This window comes from Muntiacus reevesi, chromosome 15 (genome assembly GCF_963930625.1).
Source record: "Muntiacus reevesi chromosome 15, mMunRee1.1, whole genome shotgun sequence".
In the NCBI taxonomy this organism is placed as follows: domain Eukaryota; kingdom Metazoa; phylum Chordata; class Mammalia; order Artiodactyla; family Cervidae; genus Muntiacus; species Muntiacus reevesi.
In genome coordinates, this window is record NC_089263.1 from 60838516 (window position 1) to 60865169 (window position 26654).

Here is a 26654-nt window from a genome sequence, read left to right on the forward strand (position 1 = left end):
CTCTAAGGACCCGAAGTGCCCCTCGCTGGGCAGGTGGGACCAGTCCCAGGAGAGAGCTTGCAGACACTCTGGGGTCCTAGGCTGGCAGTGAGGGGTCTCGCAGCCTGACCGAGTGCCCAGGGGTGCAGCGGTCTCTCCGGCAACCTTCTGAGTCTGCCGGAGAGGCTGGGGGCAGGGGAGGGCAGTGCCCAGATTTATCCACCAATCCCGCAGGCTCCTGGCCCTGGAGCTCGTTATCTGCCCGGCCCAGCATGGGGCGGGGGAGGGGGCGGCGGTGGTGGTGGCTGGGCCTGCCGGGCCGGGACACCGCCTGGGGACTGGACGCAGCCGGGCGCCCCACCAGGTGGGCGACAGCCGCTGAGGTCCCCGAGCGTCCCCACGGGCTGTGGCCAGCTGCCTGCCCATCTCCCGCACCATGTCGGACGGCGAGGGCCCCTCGGCCGGTGAGTGGCAGCGCTATATTTACCCACCGCGGCTCCGGTTGCAGAGCCAAGGCCACTGGTCACCGAGGTCGCGGCCCCCCACCCCCCACCGCAGGCCGCAGGCAGCTGTGGGCTGGACCCCCTGCCTCAGGCCCGATGCCTGGGGGGCGGGTGGCTGTGTGTCTGGCGGGAGGTGCGTGACTCTCAAAGCTCAGCAGTGCCGCACCCGCGGCTTCCCCGTGGGGCGAGAGCAGGAAGCGGTTTCTGCCGCGGACCCTCCCGGCTGTCATCTGGGCCGTGGAGCTGACCCACCCCCGGCTGCCGTTGGACCCCGGGTGGGCGCAGGGTGCGGGCTCCTGGAACCGCGTGCAAACGAGTGTGTGTAAACATTTACTTGGTGATGGGGGACAGGGGAACGCACAGCTTCCATTAGACCTCCCAGAGGTCTGAGACCAGGAAGTTCTGAGCTTCTGGTCTGCCTACACAAGATGACCCCCTCCACCCAGGGGCGCCCAAACCCTCTCTGTTGGCAGCCAGGCAGGCGGAGGGGCGGTCAGACACTGGGGTCTGCCCGCATGCCCTCTGGCCTGCCCGAGGCAAGGGGCGACGGTGGGGGCTGGCTGCCCACGTCCCTGGCTGGTGGCCCCTGGTTCCGTCCAGCTGAAGGCGAGCTCTGATGTGGACGTTACCCTGAACCTGCCTGTGGTGGGGTGGGGTGGGGTGGGAGGTGGCTGGAGGCGGCTTAATTCAGGGAACATTTCGGGGACTCCGGAGTCAGGCTGCCCAAGTTCCAATTCCAATTCCTTCACTTCCAATTCGGGTGACCTTGGGCGAGTGGCTGAACGGCTCGGAGCCTCAGTAGCTCCAGGTGAGGAAGGAAGCAGTGCTAATGAACCCCCAGGTGGTTGTTAGGATTGACAGTGAGGATGCATGCAAGCATCCGCAGGTGTGCAGCGAGCGCTTAGCGGTGTCTTTGTGGGAACGGCAAGTGCGGGGGGTTCCCGGGCTGGCGCCAGAAGCCCTCAGGTCTGGGCAGCCCTACCAGGCCCCTTCTGGCCACGCCTTGTCGCCTTAGCCATGACTGTGGCCCACGGATTCCTTACCCATCAAATGCCACCATGGAGAATCTCCACACGTCAGATTGTGATGGAGAGAGGGCCTCGGGGTGAGCTGGGGGCAACAGCGCGTGGCCCCACCCTGCACAGTCGGTGTCTGACGACGGTTCCCCGCCTGGGCCTGGCCAAGTCAGGCATGGAACAGGGTGTGTGTGTGTTTGGGGAGGGGGATACCAACGAAGCTGGCCTGACCTCACCCTCTTCTGCCGGGCGCCAGTGGCCCTGACTGCCAGAAATTGTCCGCCGTGGTTGTAAAGGAGCCAGCATGGGCCGGGGGGTGGGGGTACAGGGGGTGCAGACAGGCCCTTTTCTGGCTGGCTCTGCCCACACCTGACACCAACCCGGAATAGCTCTCTCCCTCCACCAGGGACATGGGCCTGCTTTTAGCAGCTTGTAAAACCACCCTGCTGTGGTGATGGGTATTTCAGGAAGTCCAGGACAATATTAACCCGTCAGGGCGATGGAATGGGTACTGAGCATGTGTGTGTGTGTGTGTGTGGCCTGGAGCCTGGGGGCAGACTGCCTTCCCTGTCAGGATTGGGAGAAGGTCCACTGGATTGGAGGCTAGCGGGCAGCATCCCTGCCCTGCGACTGGGCCGGCGACTCCTGGCTCCCCGCCTGTAGGATACTGTGTGATGGTCTTTGCTGTCTGATGTGCTGGGTTGCGATCACTCCATGTTGGCAGGTGGAAAGACAGCTCCTGGCTGCAGGGATGCATGCTTGCTTATGGTGGAGGTAGGGGTCGGGGTGGGGGTGGAATCTCCTAGGGGGTGTCGTCTGCAATTCCAGTCTTTCTCAGATTCCTTCTGTGCAGCAGCGGCTGGGCCAGGCAGGCTGCTGTGAAATATTTCCACCTGTTCTCGGTAACCAGCCTCTGTGTCCGTGTGGACAGCAGGAAAAGTTCTCAGCTCTGTGCCCACAACCTATGTAACCTTGGTAGGAGTACTCAAGGGCGCGGACCTCAGTTTCCTCATCTGTTAAATGGGGACAAAAATAGGATCTCAGTGCTTTAAGTTCCAGGGAGGATTAAGTGACCAAGAGCATGCAGCACGCTGAAAATCATGCCAGGCTGGCTGTCCGCTGAAGTTTTTATTATTCAACCAGTAAATGAGCTGTGACCCAAGAAAGGAAGCAAAGGGACCAAGTTGTCTGCTGTGTCTCGTCTCCCAGCCATTGTGGATGCACTCTGTTTAATCCCTAGAGATCGGTGGCGTGGACTTCTAAGGAAACCAGAGCTCAGAGAGGCAAACAGACTTGTCCAAAGTCACCCAGCTGGCCAGTGGTAGCGCTGGGCTTCAAACCCAGCTTCCTAGGCCCTGTCTGTGCAGAGCTCAGGTCAGATGCCTTTTCTAGGAAGTCCTCCCTCCCTGCTCCCCTGGGGGTGGGGAGTCTGGCCATCTTGCAGAACTTTTTAGCTCTCCTCTGAGCAGTGACCCTTCTCATCTGGGAGACTGTTAGCTCAACATCGCCTCCAATGATTCGGAGCCTGTAAAAAAAAATGGTGATACCTTGTTAGGGTTGTCAAGACGATTCCCCAGCGCAGGAGCGCAGTGGCAGGTGGTCCGCGCCAGGGTTTATGGCCCTGAGCCTGGGCAGGGGAGCCTGGAGGCTAAGCTTACCGGGAGTCAGCATCATATTTATAGCAGGAGCTCGCCTGCACGGAGAACTGCCAGCCTGTCACCAGGTCCAGTGAAGGTGCTTCCCCTACAGGCGCCTGGCTCCCAGACCTGGCTCTGCCCTTTGGCAACACAGAGGGCTGGGGGTCACTTCCGCCCGGAGGCCCAGCCTCCTCATCCATAAAGTGGGGCCTTGCCATGTCCCTCCCTGGAGACGGGGTCTGTAGGTGTCGTCACAGGCCTGGGTGGAGGGGCTCCTCACATCCTGGGTCTGCTGCTTGGCTTTCCCTGCCTCTGACCTCGCGGTACCTCTGACCTCTCAGCTCTGGAGCTCCACAGGAAGAGAGTCCAGCCCCTGTGCCCTCCGATCCTCCCATGTTTGGGAAAGTTTCTGGCAAAAGTATTCCAAGCACCGAAGAACAGGCCACTGGATTTGCAGCAGAGCACCCGAATGCAGGTCCATCAGAGCCCAGGGCTCGAATCCTTGCTCTGCCATTCCCAGGCTCTGTGGCTTTGGGCAAGTCACCTAACCTCTCTGAGCCTCAGTGACAGGTGGTCATTTGTCCAGCCGCGGAGGGTGTGGCGAGGATGGACACCCCTAACCCGAGGAGGCGCTCAGCCAGTAACGTGACCTTCTTCCTCCTCCTGTAAACCATCAATCCCACTGCCCACCCACCCCAACCCCATCCCTGGGGGCTGCAGCCACATTCTTTGCACAGTGGGAGGTGGTTTTTCTGGGGCAGGTGGTGGCTGATGTTGGGGTGGCCACCGCATTTCTCACTCAGCTCCTGGCATCCCAGAGCCTGGAGACAACCTGCCCCAACTTCCTGCTCCCAGTCATCGTGGCGGGCCCCCTGCCAGGGCACAGGGAGCCCCCACCTCCCTCCGAGTCATGGGCTGCGTTCTGCTCTCCTCTGTGTTTACCGAGCGGCCTCAGGGCCCGGGTCTGTGCCAAGCATCTCCAGGAGGAGATAAAAGCAAAATGCTTTTACTATTCAGGCCCCGCTCTTGGAGAGGAAGGGTCTTCTCCCAGGAGAGGTGGGCTGGGCCCCGGGGCCTCAGCATCTCTCTGCCTAGCTCCCCTCCTGTCGGTGAGGGCTGCCCCCCACCCCAGACAGGTCACTGGTCTCTGCTTTTATGAACAGGGAACCCGCAAGGTCGTGAACCGGGGAAACGCCTGGATTGCTCCCGTGTAGGGGTGCAGGGTCAGGAGAGACTCCGGAGGCCAGGAGGCCCAGGAGGAGGCTGGTGACGTAGGTCCTGAGCTGAGGGGGTGAGGCCCGCCGTGGGGAGAATGGGAGGATCTGGAAAGTCCTGGAGGAGGGATGGGGGAGGGAGTGGGGGGAATGCTGAGGCCTGATGCTGCCCCTCCCGCTAGGAGGGTCAGGGGCCTGGGGGTGGGGTGGGGTGACCTGGCAAAGCCCCAGGGGCCGGTTTGTACATCGTGTTGGAGTCCCTAGAGAATGACTTCCAGGGTCAGGCAGACCTGCCGCCCGGACACAGGCCGGTCCTTCTCCTCTCTGACCGTCAGTCGGCTCATCTGCAAGTGGAGGTGACACCATGACCTCGGGGGGTGTTGCGGGGGTTAGCTGAGATGTCACCTTCAGACTCCTGTGAACCAGGGCCAGGGGAGGTGTGGGTAGCAGCCGCTCGACCCCAGGAATGAGCCTTTAGCCCACGGCCCTTGGTAGTCCGGGTGCTGTGCTGGCAACGGCAGGAAGGGTTTAACCCGAGGAGCATCTACCGGGCACAGGAGGCTGGGATCAGGGGCGAATGAGGACCTTCCAGACGATGCCCTGTTACCGCCCCTCTCGGTTCCCAGCGTCACAGTTCACACCTCACTCCCTGTCCACACTTCCCACCTGTGGATCCCCATGTCGTGGAGGGGCACGCTGAGGCCCAAGAGAAAGGCTGGCTCAGGGTCACTGGCTGGGGAGTGATGAGCCGGGACTCGATTCCCCAACGCAGGCCCCTCGACACCCGTGTGCAAGCTTCACACCTTCCCTCCTGCTGCTCGGAGCCGGCCCGTCATCCAGACTGGTGGGGTTCTGCCTCCTCCAGGGACCCTTCCCTGGAATCTGCAGCCCCTGGGACCCCACACCCCTGGAGCGCCCCATCCCACCCCACCGTCTCTTCCTCTTGTTGAAACAGCTTGACTGGTGCCAGCCTGGCTGCTGCTGTCCACTCACAGCACCTTGGGCGGCGGGAGATGAGTTGGGGGCTCATTGCTGTGTGACCTGAGACAAGCCTCCTTCTCTTTCTGGTCTCAGAGGTTTTTTCGGTTTGCCTCTATCCCCATAGAATCCTACAGGTGAGCACACAGCTCTCACGTGTGTCCCGTGTTGGGACATCAAGCAGGGCTCAGGAGCCCTGCCACCTCTGTGTCAGCCCTCACCCCGGTCGAAGAATCTCTGAGCAGCAAATGAATAAATCCACGTGGCTCCTGTCCCCACTCCAGCCTCCTGAAGCCCCCGGGAGCTTTTACACTCATGACAAGAAATACAGCTTAGGAGCCATTAGGAATTCCACCTGGAAATAAAAGCTATCCACTTCTGTTCTTTTAAAGTATTGGGTCCATTCTAAATGAGCATCCTTGAGATAGCAAGATACATTTTAAATAGTTTGAATTATATTTTTTAAAAGACCCAAAGCTGTTGGTGTCTGCAACCATTTGTCTGCTTTTTTTTTTTTTTTAAACTATGCATGCAGGGAAAATAAAGTACAGAAACTGGTGGCTGAGATGGGCCAAAGATATGCTATTATCCATACCTTCGTGTGTGCTAAGTCGCTTCAGTTGTGTCTGACTCTGTGCAACTTAGCACGCAGGAAGATACGAATAATAACGTATCTTTGGCCCATCTCAGTCACCAGTTTCTGTATCTACTGATTTCCAATTTTTGCATGGGGCAAGACAGCTGCTTTTGGTTTATACTGACTCTATCACTCCGGACAGGCTTGGTATACTATGAAAATCACAAATCACAGTGGCTTAAAACAATAAAGATGTATTCCTCACTCATGCAAACTTTATTGCAGGTCTGGTTTTTGTAGGTCTGGGTGACTCTCCAGGGCAGGTCACCTATGTGTTGGCTTGGAAGGTGTGATGCCTCCACGGGGACCCAGTTTCCCTGTCATAAGGCAGATAAACGAAGGGCCGGAGACATCACACCGGCAGGTAAACGCTCCCACCCGGAAGTGATCCCTACGATCTCTACTGGCATTTCATTGGCTAAAGCAAGCCTTATGGCCACGCCCAATGGCAAGAGGGCAGGTACCGACCTCCAATAGGAAATGGATTAGTAATACCTGCTCCTCATTAACTTTTTTCCCAACTGACTTTAAAAAAATTTCCCTCTTTTATTTTTAAATTTGTTTTTTAAAAATTGACATATAATTGCTTTCAGGTGACTCACTAGTAGAAGAATCCAGCTGCCAAGCAGGAGATGGGGGTTCGATCCCTGGGTCAGGAAGATCCCCTGGAGAAGGAAATGGCAACCCACTCCAGTGTTCTTGCCTGGGGCATCCCATGGACAGAGGAGACGGGTGGGCTACAGTCCAGGGGACCTCAAAAGAGTCAGACACGACTTAGAGACTGAACAACGACAACAAGAATTGCTTTATGATATTGTTGGTTTCTGCTATATGACAACGTGAATCAGCGATATGTACATATATATCCCCTCCCTCTTGAGCCTCCCTCCCACCACCCCCAAATGACTTTTTTAAAAAAATGACCTATTTTAATTATGAAATGCTCAGAGCATATCTTATGCACTGTGATCAATAAGCCTCTGAAATGTATGAGTCTTTCTGATAAGCAGATCTCAAAACCAGGAGCAGGATTTCTCAAAACATGTTCTCTCCCTCAGCTCTGAACTTGCCTTTAAAAGTCCAAAAATAAATTTCTGAAAGATCTGGTCTCAACACCAGCGAGGAAAAGCAGAAGCAAGAGAAACATTTTGCTGCTTGTTGCCAAAAAGCTCTCTTGATTTATTATTCCCTCAAGCACAAAAGAAAGAGCTGGGATGGATAGTCCATGAGCCAGATTAATCACTGAGACCGTCGGATAAAAACATAGGATGTGATTTTAGAAGGAAATGGTTATGGAAATGTATTGGAAAATAAAAATTGTGAGTCTGTACTTCATCCTTCTCGGTCAGACCCTGTTTCCTTGATTCTGCAACATCACCAAATATAGCATCGTCGGTTTAATTACAGGCTTTCCCACCTGACTTTAGTATGTTGTTGCCGCTTAGCCACTAAATCGTGTCCGACTCTTTGTGACCCCACAGACTGCAGCCCGCCAGGCTCCTCTGTCCATGGGATTTCCCAGGCAAGGATACTGGAGTGGGCTGCCATTTCCTTCTCCAGGGGGTCTTCCTGACCCAGGGATTGAACTTGCATCTCCTGCATTGGCAGGAGGTTCTTTACCACTGAGCTACCAGGGGAAGCCCTTTAATAGTATACAACTAAGCAAATTTAAATAAAAACACCCAGCCTAACAGAGGCCTGTGACAATGAACAACACACGCTGTTATGCATGATGAGATCAGACCTGGTTTAAAAATAACGTTTGCAGAGACTGGAGGTGGTCCGAGCCCTGTTCCAGAAGTCGATGATGTCACCCAAATCCAAGACTTAAAACTGGAGTTTGAAGTTGTTGGGCTCCATGTTGGGGTGTGGACGCGCCTGCAGTTCTGGGCCCCATATTTCAGTGTCTAAGCCATACTGTTTAGAGTGCTCTCTACCAGGTTTAAACACATTTCTAGGAATCCTGCCTCATTTATTTCAGGTAGAAAAACATATCAAAGCACTGGTGCGTTGGCTGAAAACACCCTTTCTGCCACTTCTCGCTGGAGGGGTGAGCTTGCGGTCTGAGTGGACCCCTGATTCATATGTCCCGCCAGGTGCTGTGGTGGGAGTGGAGAATTGGGTCTCCTCCCACAGACTTGCCTTCAACAACCCACTTCAGTTTCCTCCTCCACAGTGTTACTAGGCTCAAATTATGAGAGCAGTAGAGGAGAATGTATATAGTAGGCACTACATAAATGCTGCCTCCCCTTCTCCTAGGTTCTTTCACATACCCAATTCTGCATGATTTTCCTTATAACCCTATGTGGTAAACACTGTTGTTCCATTTTACAGATGAGCAAATTGAGGTTTAGAGCCATTGAGTGACTTGCCCCAGAGCACACAGTGGGGAGATGGGGCCAGGTTGCAGGTGTGCTGGCCCCATCCGGGGCTCCTCTTTTGCACCGAGCAGCTTGCAGCCTGAGGAGGGTCTGGAGGCCTTCAGTCCTTCCCAAAGAAGGCCAGCAGATCAGGGAGCAGACCTGGGAGAAGGGCTTTTATCAGGAGGCAAGACAGCAGATGAGATTCCCTCTGAGTTTCTTTGGAAGGCCAAGGTCTGCCAGGGAGAGCATGGGGTTGAAGACTGGACACTTGGACCTGAGCGCGGTCCTGATACTAAAGTGCTCAGCGACCTCCAGCAAGTCCTTTGCTGTTTCTAGAGAGGTTTCCATGAGAATCTAGGCCTAGAGTGTCCCGTGAGAAAGTCAGTTCTCTTTCCTGTAGCAGAATCTTAGGATGCTCGAGAGGCCTCGAATGGCTCAGCATTTCTCTGGAGCGGTTCCCCACTCACTCGGTGATGGTGAGCCAAGCGCTGGCGCCTGGCTCTGCCCCTGGACCAGGGTGGACTCAGCCACATCCTCCACACCCAGGGCCACACGGCGTCCCCAAACTGCTGCGGCTGGGTGCTCGGGGCACCTTCATGCCCAAGAAGTGTGGCTGAGGCTGGAACAGGGCCTGGACTGTGGCCACACCCCTTGGCCATCACAGCCCTCCCCAGTTCCTCCCAGAGAGAAGCACCAAAGACCACGGGCCCGGTGTACTGAGCATCGGCCGGCCGTGTATCCTGCTCTGGGCGGCTTCCTGCCCCTCTCACAGGCCTGGACGCCGCGGGGTGATGGATTGATTGACACTGGGTTCCAACCCGGAACTTGGAAGCCTGCCGCAGCCGGTGCGCCTTCCTGACACCTGGGGGCGCTGTCCAGGGACCAGGAGGAAATCCGGAGCTCGGCGCTGTGGGAGGCAGACGGGGGTTGGGGGGGCGTGCTGCAAAAGCCTCATCCCGCGGCCCCCACGGCATTCCTTCCCTTTTCTTTCCATCTGGAAACTTGTTGAGAGAGGAGGAGTCTCAGCCATGACTCCAACCCAGGAGGCAAAGTGCTATAAATAGGTTCCACCAGGACTTGAAGCTGAGCCATCAAGAGACTGTTCCAGTCCTGAGTGCCTGCGGGGAGCCCCACTCACCTCCGATCAGCACCCATTAGGGCACACCCCGGGGAGGAGGGGACACAGCTGGGATTCTCTTGTCTCGTGGGGTCTGGGGGTCGTCTTCGCCCAGAAGAGCAGGAGAGCACGTCATTGCTCAGAGCACGCCGGGGTCCAGGCTCCCGAGCCTGCCCTGAAAGTGTGGGATCAGCTGGGGGGTCAGTCCCCCAGGGGAGATGAGCTCAGGCCCCTCTGAGCCTCACAGGACCAGTGACCTTCAGAGCTGCAGGCTCTGTGGAGAGTCCTGGGTCGTCACTTTTTAAATCTTTTGGTAACAGCCTTATTGAGATGTAATTTGCATACCATACAATTCACCCATTTGACCTGAATTTTTTTAACCATCTCCACAATCAATTTTAGAACATTTTTATCACCCCCTGGGCTTCCCTGATGGCTCAGGGGTAAAGAACCCACCTGCCAATGCAGAGATGCGGGTTCGATCCCTGGGTCAGGAAGATCCCCTGGAGAAGGACATGGTAACAGTATTCTTAAATGCCTGAGAAATCCCATGGACAGAGGAGCCTGGTGGGCTATGGTCCCTGGGATCGAAAAGCGTCAGACACGACTTAGCTACTAGATAACATTCAAAGAAACCCCTAACCCATTAGCAGTCAACCCCCAGCCCCTGGCACCCACTACTCTACTTTCGGCTCTGTCTATTTGCAGATTCTGGACATTTCACGTAAGTGGGATCCGACGCTATGTGGCCTTCTGTGATCAGCTGCTCTCTCTCAGCATCACGCTTTTAGGTTCACTCATGTGTGGATGTGTGTGAGTGCTCTGTTCCCTTTTGTGGACAAATAGTATTCCACTGTACAGATCCAGAGCTCATTTTATTCGTCCATTCTTCAGTGGATGGACATTTAGCTTGTCTCTACTTTTTGGCTCTTATAGATAATGCTGCAGTGAATGGTCGTGCACGCGTTTCTACGTGAACACGGGTCATTGTCTCTCCTGGGTTGCTACACAACTGGAAGTGGAATTCCTGGAACCATGTGTGATTTTTTTGAAAAAAAAAAGAGCGGGTGCATCAGTGGTGGAGCATTTGACTGCAGAGAAGTTTCACTGTGTACGTTCCCACCAGCAGTATATGAGGGTCCTGATTTCCCCACATCCTTCTGGAACTTGTTATGATCTTTTTAAAGAGATTTCATCACTCCTGCTTCCTTTATTATTTTTTTAACGTTTATTTTTATTTATTGTTGGCCGTGCTGGGTCTTCGTTGCTGTGCGGGCTTTCTCTTGTTGGGTGAGCAGGGGCTGCCCTGTAGTTGCACGGGCTTCTCTCGTTGCAGAACACAGGCTCCAGGGCACACGGTCTTCCATTGTTACAGCTCCTGGGCTCTACGGCACAGACTCAGTAGTTGTGGTGCATGGGCTTAGCTGCTCTGTGGGATCTTCCTGGATCAGACCCAGGTCTCCTGCTTTGCAGATGGATTCTTTACCACTGAGCCACCAGGGAAGCCCTGTTATGATCTTTCTGATTCCAGCCTTCCCAGTGGGTGTGAAATGGTGCCTCACTCTGGATTTTTTTAAAATATTTTATTTTACTTATTTATATTTGTCTGCATCAGGTTTCACTTGCAGCACACAGGCTTAATTGTCCTGTGGCAGGTAGGAGCTTAGCTCCCCGACCAGGGTTCAAACCTGCTTCCCCTGCCTTGTAAGGGAGATTCTTAACCACTGGACCACCAGGGAAGTCCCTCCTGATGGTTTTGATTTGCTTTTTTCCCTAGTAACTAATGGTGTTGAGCATCTTTTCACTTGCTTCTTGGCCATCACCTCTCGGCTCTGAGACATTATGCCTCAGTTTCCTCATCTGTAAAATGGGCATAATGACAGCAGGACCTGTCTCCCAAGCTATGGGGAGGATTCAGTGAGTTAATTCCAGGGTCCTGGTGCCGAGAGGCTACTAGCAAACATTGCTTGAAGCTGCAAACTGGGTTCTGAGCCCTTCCTCTGAGGGCTGGTGTGAAGGAGGGACTGGGAGAGAGGTGGAAATCCGGAAGCTTCTGCAAGCTCCAAAGGAAAGGGACAAACATCATCAGAGAAGGTGCTGACTGGCCCTGGCCCAGCCCTGGGTGATTTCTTGCCCAGCTTTGAAGCTCTGCTCAGCTGGGCAGACCAAGCAACCCGGCCGCGTCTATGCAGCCTGGTGAAATGCAGACGAGGCAGGTGTCCAGACCACATGCGCAGTGAAGACAAGTCGGGCCTGTCATCTGGGTTTCGGGGGGGGGGGGGCACCTGTGGTTTTTCTCATCGTGAGTTATTTGGCCTCCTCCCCCTGGCTGCTCCCTGGGGGGTGGTGGCGTTGCCCTTCCTGGACTTACACGCTTGCGTCTGTCAATAGAGAACTCTGGAGCTGGGCCAGGAGCGTCCTCCCACAGGTTGGGCGGGAGCCTGGGGCCTGGCGGAGGTGCCGATGGTCAGGCCGATTGTGTAGCGGAACCTGAGCCAGGAGCCGGGCGGGAGGTGAGCGGAGGCAGTCAGATCGTCTCGGGTGGAAAATAAGCGCACTTCCGGACAGCGAGCTCATTAGGCCGCCCCGGAGGGAACAATCACGTTCTCTTCTGGAGCCCACCCTGGGATGTTCAGTTGAGTCCACAATCTGGGAAGGGAGGGTCACATCCCAGGGGACCCCAGGCCCTGGAGCCGGGGTGGATGCTGCAGCTGGCAGGGGTCCGGCCGCTGGGTCCACAGTCACGTGGGGCACAGGTGGGAGGCAGGACAGGCAGTCGGACAGCCCGGGCCTGGCACACGAGCTCTGCCGTCCGGGGCTGTGTGGCCTTTAAAAGTCGTGCAGTCTCCCTGGACCTTTGTCTCCTCGCATGAAAAACGAGGCTGATGATACATTAGAGCAGGGGTCCCCGACCTCTGGGCTCTAATGCCTGATGATCTGAGGTGGAGCTGATGTGATAACAATAGAAATAAAATGTGCAATAAATGTAATGCGCTTGAATCATCCCCAAACCATCCCCACCCCACTTTGTTGTTGTTCAGTTGCTAGGTTGTGTCTGACTCTTTGCAACCCCGTGGACTGCAGTGCACCAGGCTTCCCTGTCCTTCACCCTCTCCCGGAGTTTGCTCAAACTCATGTCCATGGAGTTGGTGATGCTATTCAACCATTTCATCCTCTGTTGTCCGCTTCTCCTCCCGCCTTTGATCTTTCCCTGCATCAGGGTCTTTTCCAATGAGTCGGCTCTTCGCATCAGGTGGCCAAAGTATTGGAGCTTCAGCTTCAGTATCAATCCTTCCAATGAATATTCAGGGTTGATTACCTTTAGGGTTGACTAGTTTGATCTCCTGGAGAAGGCAATGGCACCCCACTCCAGTATTCTTGACTGGAGAATCCCAGGGACAGGGGAGCCTGGTGGGCGTCCGTCTGTGGGGTTGCACAGAATCGGACATGACTGAAGCGACTTAGCAGCAGCAGCAGCAGTTTGATCTCCTTGGTTTGTGGAAAAATTGTCTTCCACGAATCTGATCCCTGATGCCAAAAAGGTTGGGGACCCCTGCCTTATAGGATGGCTGCTAAGTGTGAATGAAACAGTACGTGTGGTCAAGGGCAGAGTGGGGGAATTCTATCAGACAGAAGCAGAGCTTCTAGCCTATGCACGTGGCTTATTGGGAGAGGCTCTTAGGCGAAGGCAGTAAGGAGGGAGGGGAACAGGGTAGGGTATCGGGTGATGTCTAGCCTTCTTTTTAAAAATAATAGTTTAGTAAAATAAGCAGTAATAATTAATCCAAACTATCAACTCCACGCACAGACTTTGGAGAGAAACACATTTGGCTCTCTTTTGTTTGTTGTCTGACACTCCAGTGAGGGCTGCGACCACGCCTTCTCTGTGCCTGATCAGTAAATGTTTGTTGACTGACTGACTGATCGACTGTTGCTGCCGCCTCTTGTTCTGTGTCAGGTCACCCAGGACCTTCCACGTAGCCTGGTCCTGTGAAAGCTCTGGGGTACATGGTCCATCATGTAGTCTGAGACAAGAGGGCCTGGCTTTTGCACCCCAGCCTCCGTGAGTCAGGCTGAAACCAGGTAACTCAGGTTGGGACTTGAACCCACCTAGCCTAGACTTGTGGCCGCATCATTTCCATCTCTGCCTCCACAGCCACGCTGCCCACTCTGTGCTTCAAAGCGCTGCCTGCTTCCCTCTTATAAGGACGCCTGCGGTGGCATTAGGGCCCCACTGTGATCCAGGATAACCTCTCCGTCTTGAGGTCCTTCATTTAATCACAGCAGCAAAGACCCCTTTTCCATATGTGTTTGTGTGTATATGTGTGTGTATGTTAGGTGCTCACACATTCAAGAGTCGTTGTGTCTGACTCTTTGTGACCCCATGGACTGTAGCCTGCCAGGCTTCTTTGTCCATGGGATTTCCCAGGCAAGGATACTGGAGTGGGTTGCCATTCCCTTCTCCAGGGGATCTTCCCAACCCAGGAATCAAACCCAGGTCTCCTGCATTGCAGAGAGATGCTTTCCCATCTGAGCCACCAGGGAAGCCCTTTTCATCTATAGTATTCAAAGGGTCCAGGGATTGGGGCCTGATATCTTTGAGGTCCACTTCATCTTCAGCCCACTACAGGCACCAGCATAGGATTCCTCAGGGAAGCTTGTAGCCTTCTGGAGCTCTGGCTGGGGAGCCAGGGAAATGGCCCGAGGGTCTTAGATGACGCCAAGTGGCTTTATCCCAAGGGAGAGCCAGCCGGCATCCTCCTTGCCTGTAGCCTCCCCACATTTTCCCTCCCCCTGGTCCCCTCTACTCCCTGCCCTCCCCTCTCGTGTGCTTCAGGCTTTTCTCTTTTATGGAAAGGGAAGTTTCGGGACTCAGCCACTCTTAATCTTTCTATAAAAGCTCCAAATCTTTTCTCTCCGGACAGACTCAGTCCAGGCTGAGCATTCCAGCAAGCTCTGGCCTCGGTGCAGGCCGTGAAGCCCGAAACCATGGCCACCGAAAGTCCCATAGCAGCCGGGGAGGGGGGTGGCATGGGAGGAGACCCCCTGCCCAGCCACTGGTGATTGGTTCAGAGAACATGCTGGACAGGTGTTAGTTCCCATGCCTTCCATCTCCCGGGCCTCTGTTTCCCTGCCTGTGAAATGAACCAGTCTGGAGCCAGTACCTCTAAAGACCTTCCAGTGAAACACCAGGATCTCTGAAGAAGAATTTAAAAAGAAAAGAAAAAGAAATGATGTAAGCCATTGTTTACTTAGCTGCCAATTGTGTCCTGGGCGCCAGCTGTTGGTCAGGCCACTGCTGGCTCCTGGGACACAGAGGGCTCTCTGTCATAGCTGGGCAGGGAGACAACTGAGAAGAAGGACAATGAGAGCCCAGAGAGCCACCTGCTGTGACTTGAGTTATGAGGGATAGTCACGGAAGGCTGCCTGGAGGAGGTGACCCTGAGCTGGGTCTTGAGGGACAAGTGGGAGGTGATAAAGGAGGGAAGGGTCCTCTAGATCAGAGGGCTGGGGGCGGTCAAGAAAACATGGCCATCCAGGTTTGGGGATGAGCCCCCAGGGTGCTGGAGATAGCCTCACACATGCGTCTTCGTATTACAAAGCAAGTCCTTGAATCAAGGCCTGCTGCAAGGAAGGTCCTGGGTGACCCAGCACAGAAGTAGAGGCGGCAGCTGCGTTCGGTCAATCAGTCATTCGACAAACATTGGTTGATCAGCTGTAAAGTTTGTGTGGTCCCTGGCCTCCCAGGGCTGGTGCTGCTGAGTACAGACAATGAACAAAATAAACAGCCAAAGGATATGCAATGGTGACCAGGGTGATAAAACTGGAGGGCAGTGACTCAGGACAGAGAGAGAGAGAGGTCAGGAAAGTCTTTCTAAGAGGGTGACAGCTGAGAAGAACCTGGGGGCCTTGAAGGGTGAGTCTAGAAATATCTGAAGGAAGGGAGTTCCCAGCAGAAGAAACCACAGGGGCAAAGGCCCTGGGGTGGGGATACCTGGTCTTTACAAATAACACCAGCGAGGGCGCTTTGGGCAGAGTGAAAAGGGCATGGGGGGAGATGAGCCCCTGGGGGCGTGGGACAGGAAAGTGGTGGAGGACCTTTTTGCAGTCTAAGAGGGGTCCTTGGCTTTGACCCTCAGTGAGATGGGAGCGAGGAAGGGTTGAGAGCAGGGGAGTGGCGGGACCTCACTCGGGTTTTGCAAGCAAGCTGCAGCAGGTGGAGATGTTAATTTCCAGTGATTCCCAGCCTCAGAAGATAAGAGGTGTCAAAGCCAAGGCCTTCTGCCAGCCCAGGCTGGAGTCGTTAATCACCGTGTCCCAGATGGAGCTGCTCCAGAGGCACTCCTGATGGAGCCGGTAAGTGGCTGAGGTTTAAAATGCCATCAGCCGGCTCTCAGTTCAAACGCTCTGAGAGCGCCGAGCCCTCTGCCCGGAGACAGCACAGGCAGCGCAGCCCAGAGAGATGCATTTCTGCTTCTGTGCCCAGAAAGACGCTCCGAGGTCCAAGTCCTTGTCCCTGGACTCCCCCGCGACGCACACCAGCGCACACCTGCCCAGCCACTCCCTCCTGACTCCTGTGACCAGCACCGGGGCCACCGGACAGAACTCACGTGTCCCTTCAATGTGAAGTTTAGATCAACAGCAGGTAATTCTTTAAGTGCAAGTAGAATCCCAGCAGGGGCTTCCCGGGTGGCTCAGACGGGAAAGAATCTGCCTGCCCTGCAGGACACCCGGGTTTGATCCCTGGGTTGGGAAGATCCCCCCCTGGAGAAGGGAATGGCAACCCACTCCAGAATTCTCGCCTGGAGAATGCCGTGGGCAGAGGAGCCTGGTGGGCTACAGCCCATAGGGTAGTAAAGAGTCGGACACGACTGACGACTAACACACACACAGACCCCCAGCAGGGCTCCTTACCAACAGCCAGAGCACCCCCAGGAAGCTCTCTCGTGATGCCCACCCTGCAGCTCCCAGGCTCACAGGACTGAGGACCCAGCTGTCTGGCCCTTTGCCCCCAGCCCATCCCTGAGCCCTGTGGTTGGAGCCGATGAGGGTGAGGGTCTCCAAGGTCAGGCTTGCAATAGCAGAGAGGGTCCTGGTCTCACGGGTCCCAGGCGCAGACACGGGGCTGGGGGGGGGGCTTGTCCCAGGGGAGCAGTGCCTGCTTCAGGGTCTAGCGACTCCTGGCTGCCCCTCTGGGCCTCCAGAGCCCAAACCCTTTTGGCTGATGAACCGCAGCCTGTCGAGGGCAATTATCCCGCCTTGGTCTCACTGCCCCCTTTAAAAAAGTGATTTATGACTCCGTGAAAATGGGATTGGTGAGAGGCGATGCACAGGGGGGCTGACTCCAGGAGGAATCAGCTGCTACCTTTTTAAAATTTGTATTAAAAATGCACACTTTTCTCTCTTATTTTTTAAAAGTGTGGTAACACATTTACAGGAGACTTGGAAAATACAAAACAAAGTTACATATAGCCCCACTATATATTACAGCTCTTTTTTTAAATAGATAAATTAAGATGTTTAGTTGGAGTTTCAATATCAAACTCTCAAAAATTAGTAGAATGAATATACAGAAGAGTAGAAGGATATAGCAGAACTGAAAAGCACCATGAACCAATTCAGCGTAATGAAGATTTATACAATCTTCACACAACAGTAGGATACAAATTCTATTCAAGTTCCCGTAGACTGTAAAGCCAGGAGACACTGGTACATATCCAGGGACATAAAACAAGGTGCAAAAAATTCCATGGTCTAAAGGTATTGAAGTCATACAGAGTCTGTTCTCATATCACTGTGGAATTATGTTAGAAATGAATATCAAAAGATATTTGAAAATAACCCACATGTTTTCAAGAGCAATGTGACATTTACCAAGAGAGATCGTTGACTAAAAAATGCACATTTTGAAACAGCAGTTTTTTTTTTAAAGTAGTGAAGCTTGAATTGGGAAATAAACCCATACACTTCAGTATGGATGATGGAAGATACACTCCAGGAAGCTGAAAGGCAGCGTCGTGGGGAAGAGCAAGGCCTGGGTGGGAGGTGGCCCCGCTGTGACTCCTTGCCCAGTGCTGGCCCTGGCCGAGCCTCAGGTTCCCCATCTGTTACTCAGGGCTCATCTTGGGATGACCGTGGAGAGGAGGCCGGAAGGCGGCACCGTGAGCCCCACCTATCCCGGAGGGGGTCCTGCCTGTTGATGCCTTGTCCCCCATGGCATCACCCCACCCCTACCTGCTCTTTCCAGGGGGCTGGGTGTCCATCAGTAAGTGAGCCCCCTTAGGGAGAATTCCCCGTTGGAGTTGAGTCTGAGCCCTTTGGCCAGGCACACAGTGACCCTCACTGGGGGCCTGACACCGCCGTCCCCCTGGGGCTCCCTACCCAGGACTGCCAGCACCCTCCCCCTCACATCCAGAGTGCACCCGAGCAGATGGAACTCGCCACACGTTCCACGCCCTTTCTCTCCTCCCGGTCCTGACCCGTGCTGGTCCCTCTTCCTGGAATGCCTTGTCATCCCCAGGCATGCCCTTCTTTCCTCCCACCCGCTCCTTCTCTGGCAGGAAGGACCTCCCCTGGGTGCCTCCATCACTCCATGCTTCTCATTAAATGCTAACCATCTTGAGGGCAGCGGTTATGTGCGAGTCATCTTTATGCCAGCACCTGGCACAGAGCAGGTGCTCAACAAACTCTTTTCTTTTTTTCTAATTGAAGGGTGATTGCCTTACAGAATTTTGTTGTTTTCTGCCAACAAACTGTCCTGTTATTTCTCTGATGCTCCTGTTCCTCCAACAGCCCTTAGAAGCATTTAGGGTTGAGAGCTGTCTGCAAGGCCTTTAACTCTGTTATCTTTTCTCTGCAACCCTGTGGTGGTTGTTATGTAGTCGCTAAGTCATGTCTGACGCTTGCGACCCCAGGGACTGTAACCCGCCAGGCTCCTCTGTCTGTGGGATTCTCCAGGCAAGAATACTGGAGTAGGTTGCCATTTCCTTCTCCAGGGGATCTTCCCGACCCAGGGACTGAACCCACGAGACTCCTGCATTGGCAGATGGGTTCTTTACCACTGAGCTATTAGGCCAACCTTGCAGCCCTGTTAGCTAGGTGCTTTTATCACTTCCATTTTATGGACAAGAAAACTGAGGCTCAGAGACTGTGGACCATCACACGGCTACTCCAGGGAGGCATGAGGGTTCAACTTCAGGACTGCTGGGATGCATAGCCAGAGAGCTTTCCAACCAATGCCCCCCTCTTTTGAGACCCTCCTTAGTCCTGGGGGCTCATGGATAAATCCCTTCCCCTCTCTGGTCCTCAGTTTTATGATGTATAAAACGGGTGGAGCTGCAGTGGGTGATATTAAAGAGTCTCACCACTTGGGTTGGGAGACATAAGACACTGCCTTGGTCTGTTCATGTCCAGGGGTCCCTGGAGTGCCTGTCGACCTTCTGAAGATAATACTTTGTCCCAACACTAGGCGACTTCTTGTGACATCACCTTGATTCTGCGTGGGTAGCAGTGTCATCAGTTTGATGGGGTCTGTCGGAGCGGGGAGGGACCCATCTCGTAGCCTGGAAGGCCACTTCTTCACCGTTACTCCCCCCTGCCCCCGGTGGCACTCAGAGACCACGGGCATTCATTAAGCCAGGAGCTCCAGCAGACCCCTGGCCGGGGGCTATAATTCACTCCCAGGCCAGCTACAGGGTGACCCTCCGGGACTCCCCTTGGTGGCCTGGAATTTTTATTCTCTCATGACAATTTCTGCTTGATGCAAGTATCGGTTTAGACCCAGAGGTGTGGGTGGGCAGGGCTCACTCATACATGAGTTCACTTCTTCCGAGTCTTGTTTGGAGGACAAAATGAGTCAGCCTGGCACCCAGCATGGGGCAGGGAGCCCCAGCAAAGCCATCCACCAGCTGTGTGGTCTGAGCGCGCCTCGGGTTCTTCACCTCTAATACAGGACTCGAAGCACCGACCTTGCAAAAAACTGCTTGGGCTTCATGGGCTTTATGTGAAGCCAGGTTCCTGGGAGCCAAGGCAGCCCCGCCCGAGACCCCGCAGGAGGCAGGCACCCGCTCCTTGTGCCCATGCAGGGTTACAGGAGAGAACAGGTGGCCCCCAGGAAAAGCCGTAACTCTAGCCCTGTAATCCTGCTGACGGCTGGTCTGCCTTTCAGGAGAGGGCGGTCCTGCCTCCCGCGCTCAGCCAGGAACAACAGGCCGTCATGTTCTTCGGGGAAATCGAGATGGAGCGCAAAGGAGGACGAGTCAGGTGTCCATGCCTTATCTTTCCTGGCAAAGCGGGGGCCCTCTGGGCCAGGTCCCTGCTGGCAAACAGAGACGTGAATAATAAAAGGGCTGGCCTGGGCTCCCCGCCACCTGGGCTGTGTCAGGGAGCCGAGGGAGGACCCACGGGAGCTACGGCAGCCTCGGGTGGGGTGGGAGCCCCAGAGGCCCAGGGGAGCTCGGGGCCAGGCTGACGCTGCTTAGAGAGGCAAGGTGTCCCTGCGAAGGCCCGGGTTTTCAATCTCGGGTCTCACAAGCTGTGTGTCCTCGGGCAAGACGCCTGACCTCTCTGAGCCCTCATTGCCTCATCTGTGATATCCCTGCCTATCTCTTATGATCATTTCAGAGGCTCCAGAGGCAAGCCTGCAGGGTGCCTGGTACACCGTAGGTGTTTGGCAGTGGCAGCTATGGAAGAAAGCATTTAATGGGGCGGGAGCAGCAGAAAAAGTTCCGTGGCGGCTTCAGGCTGGGGGTGTGGTGCTGGGTCAGCCTCCTCCCCATGCTGGGGCCACCTCCCTCCTGGGAAACAGGGGGCCCCTCCTGGTCCCCCCCCCCACCCAAAGCTTGAGGACCTTCACCGGGGGAACTCCATCCCTCACACCCACGGGGCAGGGATGGGAAACTAAGATGCTTCTGGGGGTCTGAGAGGTGCAGGGGCTGCCTGGAGGAGGTGTGGCCTGAGGGAGGCGGGGCAGGACCCAGGCCCCGGGTCCAGGCCGGCCCAGGGACGGGGCTGTTTCACAGGGGAGGGAACTGAAGCTTGGCGAGCTCAGGGGGGTGCCCGGGGGCAGCAGCAGCCTGCTACTCTGCAGCCCCTCTCCCAGCCGTGATGAGCTGGGCAAGCGGGCAGCGTCTTGACCTGGGATGGTTTTCAGTGAGTTGGAGCCTGGGCGTGGAGTTATTCTGGTGGGGTCACCAGGTGCCACCAGGGCCCCGGGCAAGTACAATGAGGACCTTCCCTGGGCTTCTCGAGGTGGCATCTCTGATGGCACGAGTGTCCATTGACCAATGCCAATCACTGGTGCTTTAGGGGGAGCCTCAGTGTGTGGAGGGGTCAGGCCAGGAACACAGGCAAGGACAGGCACTGATGAACAGGGCCTGCTCTAGGACCCACACTGATAAACCCAAGTCACAGCAGGGGCAGCCGTGGCCCCACCCTGCCGACGCAGGGGCGTGGGTGGGGAGGGCTGGTGGTCAAGGCCACTCTGTCCTGCTCGGGCGTGAGTCACTGCCTGGCTCAGGGCCCAGGACGCCGAGGGAGGCTCTGGGCGGGGTTCCCCGCGGTGAGAAGCCTCCGGGCTCCTTGGCATTCCTGGTGAGCTGCTGGCCCTTTGGGAACCTGAACTCAGACGATGAAGTGGACGGTGAGATGGTTTTGAGCTGCAGGAGGTTCTAAACACATCCTTAAAGCATGCTGCTGGGTCAGGGCCTTGACTTTCAGTGCCTAAAACCTACGGCCGGTGGGTCTCAAACTGTCTGTAGTCACCTCGAGGGAGGGCCTTTCTGAAGTCCTGCATTCCTGAGGCACACTCAGGGCCCTGGAATCTGCATTTGAAGCTTCCATGTGGGCTGTGGGCCGCACTCTCCGGCCTCCTCTGGCACGCGGTGGCCCCCTCGCATCCACTTTCCCAGTTCCCCACTGCACACGTCCTCACATAGGCCTGCACCCCATCTGTATGGACTCACGCCCACACAGACGTGCAGACACGCACATGTACACCCAGGCTGGTTACTCAATTCTCCAGGCCTGGTGCAGAATGAACGTGTGTGTCCCTGTTCAAGCTTTACTAAGAATTTCGAGCAGAACATTAAAGCGAGCACAGGGCCCTAGGTGACAGCACAGGTCATGTGTCAACAAAGCCAGGCCGGCAGGCTCTATGTGGTACACCCCGGGGCCCTCCAGGGTGAACTCACCCCAGGGCACACACACGCACATATGAATATACACTCATGGGCTCACACGCTCAGGTGCAGAGAGGCTTCCAAAATGACTTTTATTGGGATGAGGAAGTGTGCTGGTTAATGTTTAATAGCAAAATCAAAGTTGAGTCACATGTGAGTTGCTTGTAAGCAAGAAATGCCAGCCAGAATACGAAATGAATCACTGTCTTGGGGTTCGTGAGTAACGTGCTAATTGGGTTGTGACTAGTTTAGGAAAACTTTTCAACTCTCCCACCCCAAATCCGAATTCAACTGGTGCTTAATTAAAGCTTCAAAGGCCACGAAGCTCCCTGAATACAATTGTGAATTTACAGGAGCTTCATGAACCGATTTTCAATCAGATAGCGATAAGCGGGGCTGCCCTGTCTCCCTAGGACTGAGAAGAGGAGGAAACTCATGTTTATTGAGCACCTACTATGTGCCAGCCCTTGTGCTCAGTGATGGGCCCCGTGCTTGGCATACAGTAGGTGCTTAGTAAATGGTAGCTTACTGCTGTATTTCATCAGAGCCTCAGTTCAGTTCAGTCGCTCAGTCGTGTCTGACTCTTTGCAACCCCAATGGACGACGGCACACCAGGCCTCCCTGCCCATCACCAACTCCTGGAGTTTACTCAAACTCATGTCCATTGAGTCGGTGATGCCATCCAACCATCTCATCCTCCGTCGTCCCCTTCTCCTCCCGCCTCCAATCTTTCCCAGCATCAGGGTCTTTTCCAATGAGTCAGTTCTTCGCATCAGGTGGCCAAAGTATTGGAGTTTCAGCTTCAACATCAGTCCTTCCAATGAATATTCAGGACTGATCTCCTTTGGGATGGAAATCAGCGCCATCAGCGCTTAGGATGCACTAATTGTGTGTGCATGCTAAGTCGCCTCAGTCATGCCTGCCTCTTTTCGGCCCTGTAGACTGTAGCTCTCTAGGGTCCTCTGTCTGTGGGATTCTCCAGGCAAGAATACTGGAGTGGATTGTCGTTTCCTTCTCCAGGGGATCATTGCAACCCAGGGATTGAACCTGCATCTCTTGCGTCTCCTGCTGACGTCTCTATGCAGCCTGGGGGTTTAGGTGTTCCCTGTGGTGGAGCCTCCCTTCTCTGCACCCCGCCGCCTTCATTTGTGCATTGGTTTAGGTGTGAATGTTCTCTGCTGCGGAGGGACAGACAGCGTGTGGTTGCAAACTTCTTGTCTGTCCTTCCTGAGCTGTGGCACATGAGGGGCGATTCATTAAGGTCATGCATGCAGGCTAAGTCTCTTCAGTCGTGTCCAACTCTGTGTCACCCTATGGATCGCAGCCCGCCAGGCTCCTCTGTACGTGGGATTCTCGGGGCAAGAATCCTGGAGTGGGTTGCCATGCCCTCCTCCAGGGGATCTTCCCAGCCCTGAGATCGAACCCACGTCTCTTACGTCTCCTGCATTGGCAAGGGGGTTCTTTACCACCAGTGCCTCTTGGGATGGCCCCCTCCCCTCATTTGACCAAAGGCGGGCACAGTTGGAAGCATTTTCTTCAAAGCAAGCTTTAGTGACTGTAGTAATTTTGAGGACTGGGGGCCTGCCCTCGGCTTCCACAGCTCTTTCATGCAATAATTCATTACGGGAGGATTTTTCACAGACAGCCACTGGCCTTGGAAGGCAGCAAGCTCATAAATATACATAGGCTCCTCCTCATAAATTATGCATTTGATACGGAGGTTTCCTGGGGAGGCTGAGGAGGCTGGGACTGGCTCAGTCCTGCCTTACTCCTGAGGACTTTTTGTAAAGCACGTATTCCGCCTCCCTCCATCCCCATCACAGTGAGCTTGCAGAATGCCTCTCTAGCTCCGTTAAAATACAGCGCCTTGGTTTTCACGGTCTGGAGTTCACATGCCTGATGCTTCTCTGACGGCAAAGTTGGCAGGTCTAGAGGGGCCATCAGGGTCAGAGCAGGCCTGCGCTCGCCTGGGAGACTTGCTTCAGGCCCATACATCTTGGACTTTGAACTTGGACTTTACTGGGGCCCCAGAAACTGAGAAGCTGACGCCCAATTGTGTAATTTGCCTGTCGTTGAAAGCACTCACACTCCTCCGGGTAGGAGTGAGCTCAGGGCAGGTGGCACCAGCTTCCCGCAATAAGCACTGGGCCAGGACTCAGGGTGGGCTCAGGTTTCCCCGGCAGGAAGAGGGAAAGGAGCTCTGCTTCCCCCAGCGCAGGCCTTCACCCCCAGAGCCCATCTCGGCCTCCCAAGGCAATGCGGTGCATTGCCAACCACGGCTCTGTCGGCCTTGCATGTCTGGACCAGGAGGTTTCTCTTCTGAGCGATCATTCTGTGACTGCCAGCCCCTGTCCTGCAGCATGGCCGCCACCTGTGACCATTCCATTCATTTGAGCCTCCCAGTGGCCTGGGAAGGAACCTGGAGCCCATCATACGGACCAGGCCTCAGACAGAGAGGCAAGGGCCTGTCCTGGGCCTCAGCTGAGAGTGGGCACTGCAGGTCTGGAGGACGCCCGCCCGCACTGGGCCACTGCTTCCAGCCCAGCTGAGCCTCAACCATCTTCATGGGCTGCAGGGCCAGGGCCAACCCCTGAAAAACACTATAATCGTTCATGGACCAGGAGCTAAGGGGCTGGGCTTAAACCAGTCCAGTTTTTCAAAGAGTCAACTTCCAAATGTGTATAAGAAACGAAACCAAGTACCGATGAACCTGTGCGCAGGGCAGGAACAGGACGCAGGCACGGAGAATCGGCTTGTGGGCGCAGCGGGGAAGGAGAGGGTGGGACGGACTGAGACAGCTGCGCTGAAACGTACATCACCATGTGTGAAATAGATAACTGATGGGAAGCTGTGTATAACACAGGGAGCTCACGCCGGTGCTCTGTGACAACCTCGAGGGCGGGATGGGGTGGCGCTGGGGGGAAGGTGTAGGAAGGAGGGGATGTATGTAGACTTGTGGCTGATCCACCTTGTCGTGCGGCAGAAACCAACACAATACTGTGAAGCAATTATCCTCTAATTAAAAATAAACTTAAAAAAAGAAAGACAAGAAAGCCTCTACAGAGAAAATTCATTAAATGAAGAAAAAAAAAAAAGAAAATGAAGTCTGCTCTAGTCCCTTTATTTGGAAGCCCAGCGCTGCCGGCCACATGGGCCTCCCATCTCTCCCTCCTGCTCTGAGAAGGGCTGTCAGTCAAGCGGCCCCTGGAATGGCATCTCCTGGCCCTTCCCCTCAGCGCTGGGCTGAGTTTCCCACTTCGCCGTGTTGTGTCCACCGTCACTGCTTCTAATGACTGCAAAACGTTATGTGTGAAATCAGTCCATTATGTCGGGCATTACTGTGCAGGATTTTAAACGTCACTGTTCAGAGGAAATGACTTAGAGCCTTTCGTTAATTTACTCCATACACTGTGTGGCTAATGGATGACCGTCTGGCCACCATCCCTCCTTCACCCCCGCCAGCCTCCAGCAGCACGAAACGGGCTTCTCTCCCCGGGCCCCCGGTAAAGACCTTGAAGGCGGGATCCGCACCCTCTCAGCTCCCGAGCACACGCCGATGGCCGCCCATTTAACCTTGGCCTCGCGGAGCAAGCCCCGATCCTGGGCCGATGGTCCCCGTGTGGAGCCGCCCTGCTTCCGTCTTAGGCTGCGCAGCAGTGCCTTGCTCAGCCAGTAAGCACGGAGCTGGGATTCAAACGCATCTAGCCCAGGGGCCCGGGGTGCATGTCTCACTCTTCATTGCCCAAGGGCCACAGAAACGACCAAGGCTTGACCCTGGGGCAAGCAGGAAACGGAGACACGAGGAATCACAAGCGATGCCAGCCACAGCTTATGAGGACTTTTTCTGCAGGAAGGGCTCTGCAGTCGCTAACCCACTCAATCCTCATCACACCACTTGGGGCACTATTATTAACAGATGAGGAAGCAGGCTCAGAGAGGCTGAGTAACTTGGGCAGAGTCACCCAAACTTTGAGGGGCAGGGGCAGGATTTGAGCACAGGCTGGGAGCTTCCTTGGAGGCTCAGATGGTAAAGAATCTGCCTGCAATGCAGGACACGACTGAACGACCAACACTGTGTCTGACTCCAGAGTTCAAAGTCAATCACTTTGCTGCTGTGAGTTCCCGAGACGCCAACTTGAGTCCAGCTCTCTATCCCTACCATGGCCTGCATAGGGCCTTCCCGTAGGAGGTGCTGGGTCAATATTTGTCAATGGAGGACTGTTTGCCTGATAGCGCGCTGGCAGATAATTCGGGAGAAGGCAGGCTGGCGGAGACATGGGTGGGTGTCAGAGACCGGCCAGCGTGGGACGCTGAGTCCATGGCAGTCTGGCCAGAGTTCTCATTGGATGTTATGGGACCTGGCGCCCCTTCCCAGACAGAATAAGATCCCCAACATTTGGAGAAGGGTCTGGAAGGACACTTGGAAGGCACGCTTATCAAATCCGCGGGCGATACTGAGCCTACGGCCGGGAGGTGGCCTGGGAGACCAGAGAATGAGCTTTCACAGTGATCACACTGGGTTAGAATCGAGGGCAAACTTAGCATGAAATTTGAGGGTGACAAAATCCAGCCTGAAGAGTATCATGAACGGAAACTGGTGACCAGCTGGAGAAACACTGCGGAGGTAGAAATGATGCTCTTACGGAACAGATGTGGGGATGTGCCAGGAAAGAGGCTTCATGTAAATTGACTGTGATGGTGAACTCAGCACCAGGTCATGACCTTGGTCTTCAGCATCTTCGTCTCTAAAAGAGGGACAATAATGACCCCTGTGCCCCAGATAGTTTTTAAGTTTACTTTTTTCCATAAACTTTTTTTCTAATTATTATATATGTAATCAAAATGGCAGATTGCAAAATCCTTATTGCAAAATTCAGACTTAAATTGAAGAAAGTAGGGAAAACCACTAGGCCATTCAGGTATAACTGAAATCAAATCCCTAACGATTACACAGTAGAAGTGACAAATAGATTCAAGGGATTAGATCTGATAGACAGAGTGCCTGAAGAACGATGGACAGAGGTTCATAAC

General features: G+C 54.8%; 1 protein-coding gene across 1 annotated transcript in view; it reads left to right on the forward strand.

The window, feature by feature from the left end:
- Positions 1–288: 288 nt before the first annotated feature.
- The window catches only part of EML1 (EMAP like 1), a 191550-nt gene continuing 165184 nt past the window's right edge, over positions 289–26654 (forward strand). The window contains exon 1 of the mRNA XM_065905958.1: positions 289–443. Within this exon, the coding sequence (XP_065762030.1) occupies positions 416–443 (28 nt within the window). The 5' untranslated portion in view covers positions 289–415. The remainder of the gene's footprint in view (positions 444–26654) is intronic.